Source organism: Choloepus didactylus, chromosome 4 (genome assembly GCF_015220235.1).
Source record: "Choloepus didactylus isolate mChoDid1 chromosome 4, mChoDid1.pri, whole genome shotgun sequence".
Lineage (NCBI taxonomy): Eukaryota > Metazoa > Chordata > Mammalia > Pilosa > Megalonychidae > Choloepus > Choloepus didactylus.
In genome coordinates, this window is record NC_051310.1 from 171,680,030 (window position 1) to 171,702,559 (window position 22,530).

The 22,530-nt window shown below is 34.2% G+C and overlaps 1 protein-coding gene across 6 annotated transcripts; it reads right to left on the reverse strand.

The window, feature by feature from the left end:
• Positions 1 to 321: 321 nt before the first annotated feature.
• On the reverse strand, positions 322 to 20,119 carry LOC119532426 (MAP3K12 binding inhibitory protein 1). Of its 6 annotated transcripts, none has more exons than XM_037834842.1 (10): positions 19,924 to 20,119; positions 16,189 to 16,308; positions 14,223 to 14,447; positions 14,036 to 14,132; positions 11,458 to 11,523; positions 11,054 to 11,206; positions 6,914 to 7,011; positions 6,333 to 6,357; positions 2,183 to 2,221; positions 322 to 1,203 (listed from the first exon to the last, which is right to left on the reverse strand). In XM_037834842.1, the coding sequence occupies exons 1-10, from the start codon at positions 20,050 to 20,052 to the stop codon at positions 1,181 to 1,183; spliced, it is 975 nt and encodes a 324-aa protein (XP_037690770.1). In that variant the 5' UTR covers positions 20,053 to 20,119; the 3' UTR covers positions 322 to 1,180. The 6 variants fall into 6 exon arrangements, with proteins under 6 accessions (XP_037690770.1, XP_037690768.1, XP_037690767.1 ...); XM_037834840.1 differs by having other exon boundaries at positions 322 to 1,206; positions 19,924 to 20,118; XM_037834839.1 differs by lacking the exon at positions 6,333 to 6,357 and having other exon boundaries at positions 19,924 to 20,117.
• Between the last annotated feature and the right edge of the window lie 2,411 nt (positions 20,120 to 22,530).

A 22,530-nucleotide genomic window follows, 5' to 3' on the forward strand; every position in this document is an offset into this window, starting at 1 on the left:
GACACAGAGAGACAGAGAAGCAGAGCCAGAGCCAGTTGGAAAGAAACACAGAGAAAGAGATTAGCTGCTTGGTAACTTTCTAGATCCCACAATGTCCAGTTATACTTCCTACAATTAAGTTTCAGATTTACGATTCTTTAAAAACTCCCCTTTACAAGCTATTTTGGTGGAATTCTGATTCTTGCAACCAAACAATTCTTGACCTAAATAGCTACTCCATGAACAATTTCCTACCTCACTGTAGTTGCATCTTTTAAATGTTTAGTTTGCAACTCTGGCAATATATGTACTTTCTAACAGAAAAAAGACACTGTAAAAAGGTGAGGATTTCAAGACAGGCACTATAATTTGTATCACCTACTGCCCAAAGACAGACCTGGTTTTATACAACAGCTAACATTTATTGAACAGTTCTCTTGAGCCTGACTTTATTTCAAAAGTTGTACATGCATTGACTCACCTATTCTTCATTACAGCCAATGAAGTAGGTGCTATTATCATCATCCCCATTTTACACATAAGGAAGTTAAAGCACCAAGAGAGAATAAGGAACCTGTTCAAGGTCACATACCCAATAAGGAGCTAAAGTTGTAATCTATGTACAAAAGAATTCTATTGCTTATTTATGTTAAAATTGTCTGACACTTGAAAAATAAAAAAACAAGCTTATACATGCATTTAAAATTCATTTCAGTCTAATTTTTGCTGAACGCCTATTATATACAAAGTACTGTAAACTAATAAACTGGTTAACACCAATTTTACAAATATCAAGTCCTTTTAGTATCACTATCCAAAATAAATCTTCCATTCTGTGGTCCACAAAAAAAAAGATTGTACTTTAAAATTAAGTTTTTTGATTTCCAAAATACCTCCTTTATAAAAGAAGGGAATAAGTTCCAATATCTTATTTTTAATGCATCACTATCTCTAAACTCACTATTTGAAGATTACTTGCTACAAACTAGACTCACATGAAAATAAACCTTGACTTCATAAGGAAGTCTGTGTTGATAAATACATATCCATTTAATTAATTAGAGCATATGTTAATGAATGTATACAAAAAAGTAAAATGACAAGGATGAGGGGAGTTTTTCATGGAAGGTGGTGAGTTGCAATAGATTCTGCTTCTCTTGATTTTCTGAGCAGGGCTTGTTTGAGGGCACTAATTTTCTCATCAAGTTCTGCCAGTGAATAGTTCTGCTGTAAACAATAAGAACACAAACTGCTGAATAAGACTCTGAAGTATCTTAATACAGAAAAAGTACTACATGAACTGTAAATATATGACATCCAATGTGGTAAAATGTGGTTTTTCTCCTCATGAGAATAGTTTTTAAGCTGAACAACTATGTGTGCTGACCATATCCTAAATGTAAAGGGAAAAATTAATAAGGCTTAAGTATGTCTTATTTTTCTCTTTCCTAATGACTAAGCTCTCCTAGGCCTTCTGTACTTTGAAAGGATCATAAAAACTTTTTTTACCTGACTATTCTCATAATCAATGGTTTAAAAAAAATTAAATTTTAGGATTAGTTTAAGTGTTTAAAATATCTAGAAATTCTCTTTTAAGGGATCTACTTCAACCATCTATTTCTGAAAAAAAAAGTCTGCTCTCAATTTACTCAAAATTTTACAGTATAAAATATAAATAATGTTACCCTTAAAAAATACACAGACCCCCAATTTTTTTTTCCCCAACTTTAAATTTACATTACCACCATTAAAGACTAGCAAAACCTTTAAAGACTAGCATTAAGATTCAACTAATTAATGAAGTGCAGCACTTTGGACAGGGGTGGGCTGAAGTTAACCTCTGCCAAGCATCCTTTATTGATTTAAATGCTGTTCAATAGTGGTGTCAGCAAAAGGTGAAGGGAATGGAGGAGAGATTTAAGTCTTTTGAGCACTTAATTGTTAAGCATTTTGTAACTGATACATTCTTCTGTCAAAAGTAAGATAGAGATTTTTATATTTATTTGACCCATCTGAGGTCACTCCATTCCCTTAATAAAATTATTTCTCTAATTCTAGTACATTAGTTTATACTGTCTTTTTCCTCAGTCCTAAATTCTAGGATATGAAGTAAAGGCAAACTTAGGAACTTTTATTAATATGAAAGGTATTAAACTAATCCAACTTTCAGAAGCCAAAATGAAAATGCAGTAACTTAACTTACCTGAGGTGGTTGAACTTTTCTTCTTTTTCCAGAAAAATTCTAGATTAGAAATAAAATTTTAAAAAGGAAAAAAAGGAGATGGGGATGGGAGAAGTAATGAATTAATCAATGCTTAGATTTTCATTTAAAGAATACAGTACAAAATATGGAGAGCCTTTGAGAACCCTGACAAAAACAGAGCCCAGAAACAAAGCTCACAAACTCATTAAATACTGTCCATAACCAACATCCACCTTCTTATACTCTGGAAGTTACCCTCCAAAGATGATGATAACAAAAGTACACAGTAGTTACATTGCAGGAACGTGTTTGTTCCTGGCAATACATACTTTCCCATTAATTACTAGATTCTAATGAGGCTGAGTGACTGCAGAAAGAAGTGCTCTAGGGATTTTCTACTTAGTTTCCTTCTTTTTTGTAACATTTCCAACCCAGGATGATAAACAAGTGAAGTAGCAATAGAGGAAAACAGAATTTTGTATAGCAGGCCAAGGGGTGTGAACACACACACACACACACACACAGGCCAAGGGGTGTGAACACACACACACACACACACAGGCCAAGGGGTGTGAAAACACACACACACACACACACACACACACACCCCTGACCGACTATAATGGACACTGGTTCCCAAGGCAAGCAGTTATCTACTGCTCCCATATGAAGCCACGTGACTCAAGGAAATGCTGATCTCAACCCAAGCAAAGCATCTGGTTTTGCCAGTGACTGGAATGGACATAGGCCCAATTCTGGCCAATAAGTAAGGAGAGGTCTGCTGGAGAGGAGAAAGAATGCTTCTGTATAAAGCTTCCTCACTCCTAAGAAAAAAGTCCTCCTTTGGACACTCCTGTATCTGGATAGGCCACCTGGAAGTGCTGTAGATGTCATCTATCTGGGGGAGAAATCAACATCAAGCAGAACTAAGAGGGTAAAGAACCTAAGTCTTTGACAATCATGATTTAGCCAATGAATCAATTAACCCTGAAGATTGCACTAGCATCGGACTTATTTTATAAGACAATTTCCAAACTGTTTAAGCCAGTTTGAGTTCAAATTTCTATTACTTGAAATGGAGAATATTCTCACTGACAGGCTGCCAAACCTTTTAAACCTTATCTAATGAGTTATTTCTAGATTTTGTTCTTAGTTTCACATCATAAGCTTTTGAATAATAAATTAGTAAATTTGATAATGTGTGAACAAAAGTGGTAAAGCTTTCTCATGAGCATTTCTGACCACTTGGATCTGGAAGAAAAGGTTAAAATTCACATTTTCCTTTGTGTCAAAAGCTGATTCAGAGACTATAGAGGTATGCATCTTATCAGTATAATTATAATAAATGGGAAATCATTATGCATTGGAATTATTAAATATGGAAAAAAATACCAGTCAAATATGTTCCTTCCTTTGCCAAATTGCCAGTGGGCAGGTAAGGGCTTAATATTTAATTTGGTCACTTTTCAGTCTCCTACCTTCCCAAGAGGTGGCTTTTTATACACCTGATGAAAATATACTTTCCCTTGTTCTCCTAACAATTTAACCTGTAACAATTGATAAGTTTCCAAATCATTGAATAATAAGATTATTACCGTATCATGAATCTAAAAGTAAGAATGAGGAGAATAAAGACACAAGTGGCTCAATGACTTAAAAATACATTAAAATGTGGTCTTTGGGGTTTATTTTAGGCCTGAGAAAGATATTTTAACAAGTAGAACATTTAGAAACATGACTTCTAGTGTGGGCACCCTGAACTAGTTTTAAAATTTATTTCTTAGGTACAAAGAAATCTCAGTATAAAAAGTGGAAATTTCAATAGGTTTTGGTACCTGAGAAAAAAACATCTGAGAGCACAGCACACTAAAGAAACAGCCAGAGAGAGACAATTCAAGTTTCTCTTCTCTTCCATTCCTTACCTTAGCAGGTAATTTAGAGCTGTAATGCCTGTGTCTGATGAAAAGGTGATTAAATACACTCATACACAGACATGTACACACACACACAAAGATCCAGGGACGCTCTATTCTAAGGCAACTCAGGGGTGAAGAGGTCTCTTCTATGACTATCCCCTTCCTCACTTCTAACCAGCTGTAAAGGACTGCTGATTCTACAGATGCAGTGTCCTAAATGTTTCTTCCCGAATAGTCCCACTGCCTTGATTCAGACCTTCATTCGTCTCTACCATGGACAATGACATGTTTCTAAACTCATTTCCTTGACTCCCAATTTCTCTTCAACTCAGACTTCATAATGCCACCAGACAGGACCTAAATTACAAGTTACCGTTAAGATGCTGCATGGACAGTACTTTGGAACAAACATAGCACACCTGCAAAAGTCCAGTAATTAACCATCAGCCAAGTCCTATCCATTCATTCGCAGTTAGTTGGTGCCTACTACATTCTGTGTGTTCAAAGATGAACAAGACACAGTTTTACCCTTGAGAGGTTCAAAATACAGTGTGAAAAACAGATGTGTGAACATATAAGTAACAAGTGCTATAAAATGAACAAAGCGATGTGGAAATATACTTGTGAAGCAGGTTATACTTACAACTTTCAACTGTCAGAATTTAAAATCAGTAAGTAATTCTTTGGAACTACTCATAATGATCATTTGGTCTGTTAGGCCATGCTTAACATTTTTAAAGTATTACCACATTCAAATTTTTCGTTTCATGTGAATGATAAAGACATTAAGAATTATTACATTAAAAGGTGCAACAAATATTAACCTTTGTTGTAATTCCTGTTTTACGTACATTAACTTTTTTTTTTTTTTTTTTGGATTTCTACATCTTTCATAAAATGAAAAGAACTTCTGACAATCTGGATTTGTTTTTTGAACTGAGTACTATTTACATCTTTTTTTCTGTTAATGTTTGCCTTTTCTTCTCTCCTTCCTTCCTCTTCTTCTCTCCTTCCTTCCTTCTTCTCTCCTTTTTCATCCATCTCCCACCTTAGTATTAGATAAACCTTTCTAAACACTGCTTTCATGAGTCACTCCTGTCAAAAGCTTTCAAGAGAGCCTCCCCGACAAAATACTTTAAACGTTAAACTATTTGGCATAGCATTAAAAGTCCTCTACAGTCTGACTACTTCTAGCTCTTTAACCATATACTCTTATGTACAAAAGGTCCCCCAAAAAAACAAGATTATGGTTTTAAGCGCTTGTTCTTTTGTTAACCAAGTCTAGTAACAGATATATGTTAAGCTTTCATAAATCAGAATCAGAGAGAAGAGATAAATGATGGAGATTTCAGTGGAGGCCTCTGATACTACCACATTCTCTTGCAAGATCAGCTCCATTATTAACAAGAATTATTTTAACAAGGTATGAAATTGAACTAGAAAAAAAAGCTTTCTGGAGATTACTTAATGAAAGCAGCTCAAATGCTATGAAAAACTTAACGGTAGGTTATTGCAGGAAAAGTCATAAAATCTTCACAAAGTTTTCTAGGAAGATACATTCAAACAAATATTAAAATCATAAAAGTGGAAAGAACTTTGTAATTATGTAATACAACCAACAAATTTTCTAAAATTAGATAACTAAAGGCCAGGGGAATTGAGTGACTTATCCATATTTATACAATTAAAATGGTGTCTGAAACTAAATAAATGAAAACAGCTAATATTTTTTGAGGTTTTACCATGTGCTAGGCACTGTGCTAAGTGCTCAATCAGAATCATCTCATTTAATCCTTGCTTCAATCCTTGTACTTTTATAAATCTCATTTTACATTTAGGGGAATTAAATCACTAAAACCCTGCTTCTTGGGTTTTGCCATTTAGGACATGCTGACCTGCCTTCTTGCTCTGGGAATACTGCTTTTCTGTACCTCACTCTAATATCCAATGTATAATTTTGGAAAGATTGCTGCTATATCTAAAATAAACTTTAAATATATTTTTACCAGTTGACATATAATTCCATGCTAATATAAGAGAAAATATTTTCCCTAATTTTTCAGAAACAGAAGTCTTAGTAAAATCTCCCTTTTATGTTATTTTAGTTCTTTCTAATATGGCATTGCTTTAAAAAAAGAAAAACTCAAGAAAGGCAGTTGTTATACATAATCACCTCAAAAGACCAAGGAAAATAACACAATGAACTCAGGTTTGCTTGTCTAAAAGATACTTACCAGCACAACACTGTTTTGTAATGTCCTTGGAAAAGAGGTATGAATGAATGAATGCTAAAGTTGAAATAGACAAATATAGATTAGTCTTTCAAGGTCTGGTGGTTAAGGTAAAGAAAAGGGTAGAGTAGCATCTTGAGGTGTTTGTTCAGTATAGAGAAATGTATCTGTATGAGCTAAGGGAAGGAGTCTGCGGAGAAGGATTAAAGAGACAGAAGGGATAACTGATAGGGCAAAGACTCAAAGGAACTCTCTGTTTTACACAATAGCAAGTTCACAGTGACAGAACTGACCACTATCCAGGATGATTTATTATGCCATGAAATTGGCTTAAGTTTAAGAATTTGGATAATGTATAACAAAAGTATCCCTACATTAAAAATTATGAATCTGTAATACAATATTTAGAAGCAGAATTTTTAAAGAACTAGGTTACCCCCTCCATAGGACTATGCTCATTCATTTTTTGAATTATTAAAATAGTGTTTCATGCATAGCAGATCAATAAATGAACTGTTATACAAAGAATCCTGAAATAAAATAACATTTTTGTTTTTTTTTTTTTTAAAGGCACTTATACTTACTAGTGATTGAAAATATTCAGGAGAGATACCTTCCAATTCAAGGATTTTATCCTCAAGTTTTTTAATTCTCTGATAAATGTCTCTTGGTACTGGACCACCTAAATATATTAAAAAGAAATTCTGAGAAACCATTGACTAGTTGTCTCTTCTTATAATTTTTACTCTTAAAATATCATGCAAAGGAATGGGAAATACTTAAACTTAAGAAAATAAATGAGCAAAAGTAAAACAGAATGAAATCCTTAGTACGCATGTTCATATTGTACCCTATAGGAACCTCCTTTCCCCAAGCCCCAATGATGCTTCCTACATTGCTAGTTTTGTTTTATGCTACATTCATTTTACAAAATGTTGAATGGCTCCTCTACAGAACAATTTGTATTTCTGATAGGCGGTGACAGTTACCTAGGAGGAAGAAAATGCATAGTGACAACTGACAATCAATTCAGTGGTTTTAATATGTGATACCATTATTTTCCCTGATTTATATTTCTCCTCACATGCCATATTTTCTCCTTTACCCTAGAAGAATGTTAAAGAAGGACTTTACCACAATTCTAAACTAATAAACTTTCTGGGGGGGAGGAGAGGATAGTAAATTAAGGTCATTCAAATTTCAAGTTTATGATTATACCAAGAATCCTTTTACTTCTCACCACCTCCCACTGAGAACCATTCTAATTTACACTCCCACCATCTCTCTCTTGGATTATCACAACCTCCAAATTGGTCTCCCTGCTTCTGCCTTGCTCCCAGAGTCAATTCTCCACACAGCAGCCAGTGATCCTTTTAAAATTTAAGTCAGATCATGTCACTTCTCTGCTCAAAACCAATACCTTCCCATCTCACTCAGATTAAAAGCCAAAGCCCTTACAATGCCTTACAAGGCTCTACACAATCTGGATTGGACATTCTCCCAATCCTCATGTCACTCTATTCACTATCACTATCTAGTCACTCTGTTCCTTTTTTCTATTATTCACGTAGGCCAAGCATCCTTGAGGTTCGCTCTACCTCCATATTCCCAGTGCTTGCTCTCAACAACTTCAAATCCTGGCTCAAAAATTACCTTATCAGTAAGGCCTTCTATGACCAACCTTATAAAAATATCAGTGCTACCATCTCACTCTACCCGACACACCCTTTTCTCCTTCCCTTACTTTTCTCCACGGCATTACCACCTCCTGGCATTCTGTGAATTTGGTTTATTTACTATCGGTTTCCCACTCTAATGTAAGATCCTTTTCTTCACTGTGTATGACTGTGAAGCTCATGCACTGCATCAATCTACAAAACATTAGTTGATAGACTACAATGCTTGGCACATAGCAGTTGCTCTGTATTTACTAACTGAATTAATACATGATTAGACAATCATTAAGCAACTAAAGCAACTAAAGAATATCGACATTTCATATCAAAAGTATCAACTTATTAAATATAAAAACTCTAGAACTATGTTTCTTTTTTGAGAATAAAGTTTTTCTCTTAAGACCTTGATTGTAAGGTAAAATGAGTAACTTATTTAACTTTGCTCTTGCTGCTCCCTTTACCTAGAATGTCCTCTGCCTCACCTCTGTACCTTTCAATAGCTAGTTCAAGCTTAACTGGGTCAATGAAGTGCTGCCCGAAACTCTTCATACGGAGGCTCCCTTGTGCCCCCACTGTATCCGTCCTTCATAGCTCCTTTAACATTCCATTTCAATATTAATGTGTCTTTCTCCCTCTACTAGATTATAAAGTATTTGAAGCCAGGGACTATGACTACATTATCTCACTATCCTCAGTGCCTAAAATAGTACTTGGCATATTGTAGGCAGTTAACAAACATCTGCCAAAAGAATTAACTACTTGATCCTACTAAGGACTTAATAAACCAATTAAGCCTTTTATACAGTTGCCTTCTAAATCCATTGACTTCTGGGGGAGGGGATTAATTTTTAATGCTAATCTCTCATTACCTTCAAACACTTATTCATTCTCTTACCCTCTTCTACCGCCAAATATTCCAGGTAAACTGGACTCGGAAATTCCCAGAACCCTATTTTGTGCCCGTGCTCTTCAGAGATACTGTTCCCTCCTTTTGGAATGCTTTGTTCCTGCCTACTAGAAAATTCCTACTAATCCTTAACTCACATGTAATTTCATCATGGATGCCACACCTTCAATTCCCCTGAACAGAGCTGAAAACTAACTTCGTGTCCCCGCTGTACTTTGCACATATCTGAAAAGGTGAAATGAGCAGTCATTGAACAAATATTTGAACACTTACTTTGTGCCACACACTGCACTAGACACAAAGTAATGGCCATGAGAGAGCAAGTTCTGCTCTCACTGACTCTACTACCTAGCAGAGAAGACAGACCTTAAACAAACAGAGCTGTGACAACTGCTATAAAGGAAGGAAGGGAGCACTACAAGCTATGAGACTATATATACAGGGAACACACACTGGTCCAACGTCAGAAAGAAAAAGTTTCCATAAAGGCCCTAAGGCAGCAAAATGCGTGGGAGGTGAGATGTGGCTGGAACTAGAGATGTGGACCATGTTTAGTTTTCTTGGTCAAGTTGCTTTTATCCATAGCACTTCTACATACCACGTAATTTATTTATTATTTATATCATCTGTCTCCCAAACTAGAATTTTTGTTCAGATGTATTCTCAGCACCTAGACTAGTGCCTGGCTTATAATAGGAGCTTAATACCTATTTGTTGAACAAATGAATAAATACTAGGTTTAGTATGCACTTAAGGGCAACAGAAAATCATTAAAGAATTTTTAGCTGGGAAGTAATAAAATCTGATTTGAGCTTTAGAAAAATCACTTTGGCTGCAGGTTAGAGAATGGTCTGGAGGAGAAATTCTAGTGGGAAAGAGATCAGTTAATATCCTTCCATGAGTTCAAAGGAGAGATCAGCTAGAATAGCAGAAGTGGTGGTAGAAAGTGGGAAGACATTAAAGATAGATAGATGACACAATCAACAGAAACTAGTGGCTAAATGGGGTGGGAGATGCAGGCTTCAGGACTAGTTAAGACATGGGTTTGAATTCTAGTTGTCACTTACTACCTTGGGCACATAGTTCAAGCTCTTTGAACTTTTCAGTTTTTTTACTTGTATAATGATACTACATCTCACAAGGATACTGTTAAGTATTAAGTGAGTTGACATACGCTTAACACTTTCAGAATGACTGGCACTTACTATTGTTCAATAAATGTTAGTTCATTTTCCTTCCAGCATTTATTTATTTATATGCTTATCCTCACTGAGAGATCCTTGAGGGAAAGGACTGCATTTATGGACACTTTGTACCTAACACAGTGGATGATAAGAATAAGAGGTGGTTATGGTGAGTTAAGAAAATGGTGGCAGGAAAAATACTGTTAGTTTTCAGTTGTGAATTCAACAAATTGAGAATGTCAGGATATATTTGGAACCTGTTCCCATCCTGCTAGCACTCTCTCAATTTTAAAATGTGGTGAAATACATTACTAGAAAAAAAATTAAAAGATAAACCATAGGACTGTACAACAAAGTGAATCCTATTATAAACCATGGACTATAATTAATAGTACAAGTATAAAGATGTTCTTTCATGAATTATAACAAATGTACCACACTAATCCAAGGTGTTAATAGGGTGATATATGGGGGAAAAAATACACCTCTAATGTGAACTATGGACTATGTTAATAGTACAATTATAGTATTCCTTCATCAAATGTAACAAAGGTACCACACTAATGCAAAGTGTTAATAATTAGGGGCAGGGAGGATGTGGAAATGCTGTATTTTCTACATGATTTTTCTGTAAACCAACAACTTTTCTAATCAACAAAATTAAAAAAAAAAAAACACTTAGGCAAGTTTCAAGAATGTGTATTAGTAAAAAAATGAATAAAGGAATTCAAAGAAAAAAAAGGTGGTGATAAGAGTTAGAGAAGGAACAAGAACCTAAATAACAAGAACTATACATGCCTTGAGATCAGGGGCCATGCTTTATTCATTTTTATATCAATCAGGAAAATGCTTTGTACATGACAGGTACTCAATGAATAATTACTGATTAAATTAACTGGAATTTCTTTAACCATTTACAAAGGCACATTATGAGGCACCATCTAGCACTCTGCTTACCTGTCTGTAATCGCAAGTGAGCCTCAATATTTTGTAGTCGTTCTTCTACGGCCTGATTACCACAATCTCGAAGCATGCTGTTAGGTTTATGACCCAACCCTTGAACTCCTTCAGGTCTAGTCTGTGGTCCATAGGTATTCACAACTCTAGAAACTAAGTTAAGAAACTTTTGAGCTTATAAAAATTTATATTTCAAATATCAAAACTCCTCTCTCCTTAACAGTATTTTATATTCTTCTTATAAAAGACCATCTAATCACAAACCCAAGAATGAAAAAAGGCAAGTTTTGTTTTGTTTCGTTTTGTTTTAAAATAAACAAATTTTGGATGGGAAAATTATTTCTATTCCATAATCTAGAATAAATTTCTATCAGTGATAAAGATATCATGTGGTGGTTACTTACCCTTTACATGACTTTTAAATCCGGGGTAAGGGGTAAAAACGGCATCAGTTCTTGCACAACTATTTTCTAAGGAAAATTTAGATGAGTGTACGTTTAAATATATTACATATTCAAATGTATGAGATTTTGATAAACTTCCAATGTTCAGGTTAACATGTTAGTCATAATAAGAGAATATAATGTTAAATAATCGTTTAAACTCTAGTGACTTTTATTACTCTCTAAAACTTATTATATATCTAACCTTATCTAATTTTCAGATTATAAACAGAAAGAGTCTCAAAATTTAGGGGCATAGTTTAATATAATTTTTAATAGGAAAATCAGATCTCTAAAAACTCAACTGGGCTTTTGGAGAAATGACTGCTAGGTTATAGAGTGTGTTTTAATTCTAAGTCAGAGAGAGTTCACTTTACTTTATCATAGAAATGGAATTCATTGTTTTTACTGAATATCTTTTAAAAAAATTCCATTCCAGCATCTTTGATTTTACTTACGGATCAAATTAGTGAACATCTAATAAAAAGGGTCTAAATTACATTTAACACCACTTTATTTGGAACTCTAACATAAAAAAAAAGAGCTTGAAACTTCAGTTTGATATATCCTTTCCATTTTATCTAGATTTCCAATGCTAATTTAAAAAAAATCCCTAATCACAAAAAATGCCTACCTCTTCCTATCCTACTCCCTTTCAAAAAATGCAACTTTAGGAAAGATATGCTGTGGAAATTTGCTACATTTTTCCCCCATCTGGAAGGTACAGTGAGTTTCTTTAAAATTAAATATCAACAAATAAATTACAATCAAGGGAGAAACTTGGAAAGATGATAACATGATACATAAACATTTCAAATATCAAAAAATAATATTTAAAGTATTAAGTAAAACCTGCAAAATTTCCTATAAAATTCCTTTGAATTACTTTATAAAAATGGATGATAAATTAGACACTGAAATAAAATTATTTTCCCCCCTATAGAATTTGATTTTTTTTTTTCAATCTACTGTTTACATTTAGGTCAAATTGAGAGGTAGTAAAAGGAATACACTAACACATTAAAATACATTCATTTTTTTCAGTCTAAGTTTTCTTAATAAAGTAGTATTACTGATAAATTTAATTGTGAATAAAATTCCAAATTCACTTATCATTTATATCTAGATACAGAAAGTCATGTTCTTTTTTTCTTTCTTTCCTCTTTGAGACACCTCAAAGTGTGTTTAAAGGGCCATCATTTTTCTAGTGTCTTTCTACCATCTCATGGGGCTAAGGTTAAAAAAAGAAGCTATCATCCATTCCAGAGCTATATTCTAAACATATAGATTAACTGACCCATCAGTGAGAAATTCAGTATGGTGTAAGGACAGTGAATGAATGAGTGCTAGTCACTCTCCATAGCAATTCTTGCTAGCACTGTTTTGAGCCAGCAAGGGATTGAATGGGCCAAGGAATCCTGCTGAGCATTTCAATTCTTGTCAATTTCTATCCCCTGGTGGTTTATATAAGAGTTAGCAGGGAGAAACAGAGGAATAACATTAGTGACACATGTGTTTTGCTCCTTCAACAAACCCTTCTCAGGGTTTCTTGCACATGGATTGTAGTATCTGAGATTTTTGCCACTGATGCACTTGTTTCTGAAAGTTAACAGGAAAGTATAAACCAATTCAGAGATACATGTGCATAATGTTACTAGTGGAAAAAGCTGCATTTAGAACCCATCTTGAGTCTGTATTATTTCATTATTCAGAGAATCAGTGTATCAATGTGCTATGAGTCACTTCTAGATTCATCTGACAGTTTTGTGTTTATATTAATTAGCCAAGAGATATTAGAGGAAACAAGAAAAATGTTCATTCCAATTATGAACTCGTCTCCATAATTTTTTCTAAGAACTACTTGTTCTGATTATTACTATGATGCCAGAGTATGATCTATGGCAGTGCTTTGCAATATTCTGTATTCTGCAGCGTATCTTCAGCTCTCTAGCGTTACTATAATAATCAAATGGAGAGGGAAAGGGGAGAACCTGAATGGAAAAACACTAAAAGTATGCATTGTGAAGAGAAAAGGAAAGAAACTGTAAGACACCATGGTCTTCATGACAAATTGGTTGTATCATGTCATAAAACATTTCAAAGAGCTCAGGAGTAGTGAGAAAATTGCTCCCTCTTGAGGAGGATCAACTTCACTAAGTTCATTTTATATATTAGCATCATAATTTCATAAGTACAGTTACAGGCTTGAAATTTATACAGCTCAGTTCCTTCTTACTAGTAAGACCAAGCCACCCTGCAAGCCACAGTTCACCTTCATTTTCTAAAAGGAACTTTAAAATAATCTTTTGTTTCATGGCAAACATTAGCATTTATTTGTTTTTTGTGTAACCAAAATGGAAACTGTTTTTGCGATATAGTTACAGAAGGAAATTACAACTGTCTTGGTTTCCAAATAAACCTGTGAAATAAAACAAATTGTGTTCTTAAATTTATTCATTTTTTTTAAAATGAAAGATCTGAGCAACTGTAAAAATTGTGCTTCAAGTCCTGTGAAAATTAACAACTTCTAGGTAGTTACCTTGATTACAATCAATAACATTGCAGAATTCCCTGACGTTGTTTTCATTTATTTCAGCTTGCTTTCTTTCAATAAATGCAGATATTCGTCTGTCAATCTACAAAGAACAAAATGCATGTTTTAACAATTCAAAAATAAGATTTAAAAAAATATGAACCCACCCCCACCAAAAGAAAACACTCCTTACTTCTGCTTTTCCAGCCTTTATTTGAACTATTTCTGGATCAAAATGGATCTGTATTTTTTTCACATCTCCTAAATCACAATCTTTGTGCTTTTCCTCCTTTTGTAGGTTGCCAAGTGGAAATTTGGCACTCGCTTCATTCTTGTTGCCTGTTTCTGTTTTTCGTATCTCTTCAACAGCAGTTGCAGTCTCCTCTTTAATCAGAGGCTGAAGTTTTGCTAAAAAAGGCTAAGAAGAACACAGTTCCACCTGTTCAGGTTCAAACTGTTCAAAATTAATTACACTTTTAGCGTATTATAGAAATTTCTAAGTAAATGCAATATTTAATATCAATTACTAAATATAAAAAGTTGGCAAATCCAGACATATAAAGCTGATCACATATAAATGCTTGTTATTCTCTGCTATTGTAACCATTATCATTTGCTATAAAAAACCTGAGGAAATTTAAATTTTTCTTTGAGGGAATAATTCTGTCACTCATCTTTTATTTTGTGCCAAATCAAAGCCTTGGGATCTAGCACCAATGCCACTTAATTAACATGTCATTCAAATGCCTCCTCAGAACACTAAGGCTTAGTGTTTTTCCTCCTTAACACAAGAGCCAGTGCTCTCATCAGCAAAGCCCTGCATTACCACTATATCACTGGAGATTCTCCACTTGAAACTGCAGTTGGCCAAAGTGAATGAGAGTGCACAGACATGAAATATATAGGTGTTATGCTGAGTGAACACTCAGGCTTTTCCTGACACAGGGTATCTTCTTGGGTCATGAAATTAAATTTTAAAAAAGAAAATGAACCAGGGAAAAAAAAAACCCTACCAACATCCATAGCTGAAAATAGATAGATGCCTGTCATTATACTAGGAGGGTGAAAAAAGTCCTGCTGGATAATGTAAATCATATTATGCCACACACACACACACACACACACACACCCCACACACATACACAACAACCCAACGATTAAGTCTTGCTTGAGTTCTGTAGTTCACTGCTTCTGTCCTATAAAACTAGGGTTAACTATTACTTCTAATATGAAACAGAGTTAAATTTTCCCACAAAGTCAGTCCATGTAGTAAAGGATGGGCTGAAGTTAATGTCTATTGCATTAATCAAAATGGACTGACCCTTATCAATGTACCAATAATTTTTTTCATACATACAATTTTGCTTCCACTGTCTGCTATATGAAATACTCTTCTGAAACCTTATAATACTTTACTAACAGTTCTTCCACTTATCTTTTTGACACTACACATTTTATACTTTGATTAGAGATACACTGTAAACTTACAATTATAATTGCAGAGATGTCCAAGGTCATAATACTGTTCAGTTATTGAACTTAAATATTAAAAAATATAACAACACTATTGCAAATAATAATTCCATGTTGACTTCTGATATAAAGGATGAGTTATTTCAAACTATTAAGAAAAAGAAAAGATAAAATAGTGACTGGCTACTTACTAAGATGAGACATTAATGTCATAGAAATTACTTTTCTTTTTAAAAACTATACTGAAACTGTTTAATTGCAATAGACACTCCAGGATGTGTCATGCTGGGATAATGCCACTTCTTGAACCACTGAAAGCACTCCATGAGCCTCCAAACTCACCCAAGGCATGGAATCATTAGCATAGCATGACACACACCTGCCGTGTCTTATTGCTTAATTATAACCCACCATAGATGGAACTGTACTGAATTTTCAATGCAAGTCTAGAATTCAACAGAACTGCATTCATTCACTCTTCATACTCATATCCATTTAAGGCTATATTCCCATAACTGTCCTGATCACTATGTAAATTAATAGATCTGGAATCTGAATGTAACCTTTTATTAATAACATTATTAATATAGTGTTAAGATAGAATCGAAAAATACTCCAGTTTGTAAGTTAATCACAATTAATTTCTATTCTCAATATCGAGTTAACATGTCTAACAACAAATTTACCTGTAAATATAAAACATGTTGCTCAAGCGCACTAAAGAGCAGTGCAGGCTGGAATGTCGAGATACTCTGGAGTTTCTTCCAATCGACTGTAATTTTCACCACGTCATCTCTGAGATTAAGCTTCAAAAGGACAAACCAGCAACATCACAAAAATTACACAATTAAGCTGTACATATAGGGATGTCACCAAAATAAGATTTCTATAGAAGAGTAGTAACACATGCCTATTTTATTCAGTTACCGTTTTTAATCTCACATTAAAATACTCTTCCTAGTTAATACTTTTAAATGCCAAGAAAGAAATAGATTTTCGTAAAAAAACAGAATGACATTTTGTTCTTATTCTTGGAATTGTGTAATAGGGCCATCTTAGAGGTGAAACCATCCGCGAAAGATCTAAAAATCTTTGGATGAGATCCAAGACAAGCTTGCCCTATTCAGAATCCTACTACTTCTAGCTCAGAGCATTAAACAGGAGGCACGAGTGTTTTATTGAAGTTCTAATATGCACATTTTCTTTTGTTAGATAAATAAGACATAGTTACCAAAAACATATCATGACTCTATGACTTCTGAATCATATTTTTGTTGTTTCCAACCAAGATTATCCTTATATATTATAAAGTCTAGAAATAAATGGCAACATGTTTATCTACTCCAAATAAAAATTACACTTATCTGGCTGTGGAAATCTGAAATTGTAAAACAAACACTTTTCCACAATAGTGAAATAAATGGCAGAGCCTGGATGGAATGTCAAGATTTTTTGTTAAATACTATTTTCTAGTAAGGTGTGTGGGTTCATTACGTGAAAATTTCTTGTAAGTTGGCTGTGTGTGATCTATTGGAATAAAATTATATCCCAAGCCTAGGCATAAAATTAATATCAAAATCAATGAAAATTTTAGAGTAAGAGCCTCTATCTATAGTCTTTTGAGTGAATAAATTTGAACCACTATAAACTTTTCTAGGGGCAGGTGTTTATACCATAAACATGTACCATATGGTACACACAACTTAATTATATTAATTTATCACAAATCTTTGATAAAAAATCAGTCATGTTTTCTACAAAATAAAAACAAGTGTTGCATGAGTTCACAAACAGAACTTAAAAGTTGTAATTTTAACAAAAAGATAAATCACGACACAAGGAGCTTAGAGATCCAAAGTTACCAATAAAAAGGCACTAGACTGAATGAATACTACATGACAGAAATTTATTGCACTTTGAACATGAGATCAGAAAAATTTCAAGTCAATATTAGACAAATATAAATATAATGAAGTTTTATGTAGATTGCACTGACAAAAATTAATTCCTTTTAATTTTTAATTCTTTGATGCCTATCAAGGTTTCATTACATAGTAATTTATATTATGTAGGGAAGTAAGCTATTATTATACTTTTACAGTCCTCAAAGAAATCTATCACCTATTATAGCGAATTTCTGCATACAGTTGAGGATAAAACAGGCAAATCCTCAACCAAAGCAAAGCATCAAATTTGCTAGATATAGAAAATAAATCTAAATGTTTGGATCATATTCTCATTTCAATTCAACTGAATTATATCAAACTTCAAGTGCAATTAAGGATACTTGGTCTTTTAGGAAAACCATATAAAGCAGCCACAAATTAACTTTAAAACTATCCCAATATATCAACTACTCATTCAACAAATCCTCTATTAGTAAAATGAATTCTATGCATTTTTACCCCATATAAACCATTCACTAAAAATCTAGATTAGTCTGTTATTAATATAGACCCTATAGATATGCATTTTCTGTGAAAACCTTATTAAAATTAATATGAAAATCCAAGTTATCAATAAATAATTCTTTAGCTTGGTAAAACGGGCCACCAGAGGCAAGAAATAAGGTTAAAATTAGTATGTTTTCCAATCTGTGGGTATAAAATACTGTTTAACATTTAGTTTTATGCTTCCTATTGAGGAAAACCAATAATACAACAATACTATACAGAATGAACTAAAGACATAATGGCATACATTTTTAAAATCCTTTAAGCTTGTTGCAAAAGGAAATAGTTACTCCCTCAAAGTGATTTTTATAAGTATAGTACTCTTAAGTTTTTGTTCTAATCTTAACAATACATCTCAAAATATAAAAGAGAATTATCAAAGTGGTTAGGGTTTAATTGAGCAGACAGTCTTATTTTTTGACACTTGAATAGAAGATCCCTTCACTGTATCAGGCAAATTCACCAAATATTTACTTTAAACATTTTTGATAGGTGAAACTGTACATTTTAATCACATTTCTACCTATGCCTACAGAATACCTAAATGTTTAAATTTTTAAATGTTTGAAAAATTCACTATGCAAAATATTTCAAAAGAAATGTTTAAATCATTTCTCAATGTTAATTTTTAAAACTATTCATTACTGAAACAAAAACATCTTCTGTAATAATAGGATAGCATAAACTTTTTTCATCCTGACATTAGAATGTAAATAAACTTTAAAGTTCCAATATCCACGTCTTAAAAATAAAAGTTTCTCTTAACTTTTAAATCATTTAAAGGACTTGGGTCATAAAACAAAAATGTTAATAATAATTAATCAAAAGTTCCCAAGTCTTTAAAAACATTTTTTTTTGGTGAGTTCCTGGCAAACAAACGACTTTAAAAGTTGCATTATGCCTTTTTGCAGATTCCATTAATAACTGTTCCATTACACCAAACTGAAGGTTTAACTTTGTAAGTCATGACATACACATTAGAATTTTTTTAAATACTGAAATAACGTTTTCAAAAATTGTTTCTCCATACAGCTAAGGCCTTTAAAAATAATTTTCACAAATCACTCCATTTTTGTAAGACTTCACCATTATCCTCGACACAAATGCCTGCTGTGTCTACTTTCACTATATGCACTAGTTCCAGTCCCAGAACAAACTTTTATAGCTAGAAAATATTCTAAGATATAAAAGAATTTCCTTTTAAAAAGCAAGCAAACATTTTCAAGTTGTTTTTCATTTAAAATTTATTTTGAGTTATATATCATGAAATCAAACAGCGAATTGATCCGAATAGTTTAAAGAGCCCAGTTTTTCCAAACCCACTTCATGACATTTATGCAAAAGCTACTTGTCAACCAATTAAACTAAATAATAAAGAACAGTTCTGATGCAAACAGGATCAATCATGGACAACCCATCCAACTTCACGCTAGAAGTGTTTTAGATTAATTCCTTTTATTCCCCTCCTCGTTCGAAAGGGTAAGAAATGCACAAGATGGCCAGAAGGAAAAAGGAAATAAAACCAAATGACTCATAAGAGCAAATCACCCAATAAAGGCAGAGAGAGCGCTTTTCCAGACTCTGAGGCCGCAATGACCAACCAATTTCTATAATGAATTGGAAGAAAAGGGGCCCTGAGCGCCAGGTGCCTCCCAAATACTTGAGAAGCTTTTCCGAATTTTCACTATTCAACCAAGCCAAGCCAGCTCCTCCAGGGAGCAGGATTTTCATTTACACCCTCCTCCCTCGCTCGTGGAGAAAATCTGGTCTACAACCAGCTCTGAACTAAGCCGGTACGGCGTCATCCTCCCTCCGACCAGGCTCAGGTTCCTCCCTAGGCAACCGCTTGTGGGTCAGAGTCCCCCGAGTCGGCAGGCCTCGGAGACCCCCCGCGCTCCGCTAAAGGGAAAAAACCCGGGAAGGGGCCAGATGGTTCCCACACCTCTATAACCCCAGGCCACCACTCACCTGTCCAGCCAAGGTGCACAGGGAGCCAAAGATTTCGCAGAGCACCTCTCGGGAGAGGTTGGGGCTGCAGTTCTGCTGCAAGCTCCTGTCACCGCTGCTTGGGAGACTAAGTTCCGCGGCCGCAGCCATGACACTTTCGCAGGCTGCACCCACCCCCACCACTAGCAAAGTGCCCTTGCTACGGCCCCCTCCCTCACCAGCTTTCGTCGCTCTGAGATGACGTAAACCACCGCGTCTCGTTTAGCTCGGGGTTTTTCGGTCGCCACCCTCTCGATGTGACTGACAAGTACGGGCACCAATCAAGTGATCAATCACTGTAGCATTATGTCTACGACAGGGAGTGGGCGAATGACGATTGACTAGCGTCAGGTTGGATGCTGTGTTTTGGACGGTGATTTGGAGCCGAGGTCTTTTAAGGGTTAGCGTAATACCTACCTTAATCCTTAAAACACTGTTTATAAGTGTTGGTAAAGAGAGAATTCTTAGATGGTAGAATTTGAGCTCCAAAATAAGTTGAAATTTTAACGTGGCTGTGTAGTATGGAGAAATATCTCTGGTCAGGGATGGAGCGGCACCCACGCGTGTTTCTGAACATTGAAAAACGATCTTTCATACAGAATCATCATAACAGGATAGAATGTTTTCATCTTTACAATGTGTTTAAAAGTTACACAAATTCACGCCATAAATTTTCATGCGGGATAGGGGACAGTGAAAAAGAACAATAAAAGTGTCCTGTTATGCTTTTCTTTAACTATCAAGGGAATGACATTAATGACTAAATCTGCGAAATAATTTTTCAGGTTTTAAAACATGCATCAGTTTCTATTATCTGGATAATAAGGTAGAGATGTTTCTATTATCTGGGTAATACGGTAGAGATGTTTCAAAGGAGTGAAACACTGTCAGTGTTATCCCAACAGGAATTTAACGGAAAGAATTTCATGCAATACAATCTTAATACAATCTTTGAAAGTAGAAAGAGGAATTGAAATTTATCAGCCTCTATAAAGAGGTTTGAAGGACTCCATAATCTTATAAGCAAAGTCTAACACTAGAAAATTTTTTTGTTGTCCAATTGAAAAAAAGCTTTAGAAGAATTTTTAGTGTTAGGTTCTATTAAAAAAAAAACACTGAAAAAAATAAACATCAATTTAGAGATAAAAGGGGAAGGATTTAAAACTTCTAATCTAATCCATTTACAGTAGAGGAAACAATGGTGGAAACTTGCACATTGTGTATTCTTCAGTTTTAGAGTAGGCTGAATGAAAGGGGAGAAATAAGGCATCAAGAAGCTGGGATAAGGCTGGCAGGGTTAAAAAAAAAAAAAAAAAAGTCCTTTGGCTTTTCTCTAGGAGCCTCTTAATTAGGCTTTCAGTTCCAAGGACTTGGGAGATCACCAGACATCACAGGATTTTCGGAAATCTTGGCTGTTCCCTTGTTAGCTGATAAAGTATACAACTGATGATACAGCCTATGTCTAGAGACAACTCGAAAAAGACTCAGAATATCTAATCACAAACTGAGCAACTCTGATTCAAGCCACTAATCCCCAAATTAATGATTTTTTATAATGTTAGCATATTTTCTTTTCTCTGGTTCTCCTGTTAATGGAGAATAATTGCAATTGGATAAGAACAAGTTTTTGTTTCTGTAGCAAATTAGAAACCAATATCAGATCATTTGCTGTCATCTAGGTATAAAGTATTTTTTCAAATATGCAAGACACTGGTATGAAAGACATTTGGGAACATGCTTTATGTATTAAAACAATACCATCTTTAATGAGGATCTGCTCATTCTTTTTGCCATAACTGATTTTGAAATTTCAAGTTTCTCTATTACAGAATTAATTGATGGCCATTTGATTTGTACTATCTCATTTCTCAATGCAATTCTGTATTTTGATATCTAGATTTCCATTTGTATCTTAGTATTGTTTACTTACATAGTACTTGAAATTTGTTAATTCTTTCGTGAATTATTTCATCTTTACAGGAATCTTTCCTACTGCTTCCTGAGGCCTGTTATCTGCATTTTGGAAATTTTTCTTTCTTATTTTATTTTCTTATTTTATAATAGGAAATGCCATTTTAAATAGAAGAGTTTGTAGACTGAAAAGTTGTGGATTCCTTTGCCCTACACTTAAATAGAAATTGATAGATATTAATGTGTAACGAAAATAAAATGAAAACTATGATATTTAGGAAGGGAAAAAGGAAATAATTTATACTTTATAGAAGACTACAGATTATGACGTAATTTGCTAAAAAAAATCTGCTGCTTGGCAGAAATGATTCAGATTCAAATTTTGATGTTGGCATTAGCTACAGAGCTAGAAATATGGTTCTGCAAGTTTATGCCAAGAATCAGTTGGGCAGGATAGAAATTATATATGAAAATTAGGCTATCTACCTGTCTTAATCTTAATGCATTCCTGTGGGGTGAACCCATTGTTCATTTGATCAGATTACTTCAGTTAAGATGTGGCCCAGCTGAATCAAGATGGGTCTTAATCCTATTACTACAGGCCTTATAGGGAAGGCCACAGAAGGAAAGCCAGGGCAGAGCACCCAGAATTCATAGAAACTGGAAGAGAAGAAAAAC

Excerpts from the sequence above, each read along its gene's own strand:
- LOC119532426 (XM_037834838.1), bottom strand. The coding sequence starts at position 20,052 with ATGGCTGCGGCCGCGGAACTTAGTCTCCCAAGCAGCGGTGACAGGAGC. Across the intron at positions 14,448-16,188 it reads AACATGTTTTATATTTACAG|CCTTTTTTAGCAAAACTTCA; the intron begins GTAAATTTGTTG and ends TGTTCTTCTTAG. Across the intron at positions 2,222-6,913 it reads CTGAATATTTTCAATCACTA|AATTTTTCTGGAAAAAGAAG; the intron begins GTAAGTATAAGT and ends TTTCTAATCTAG.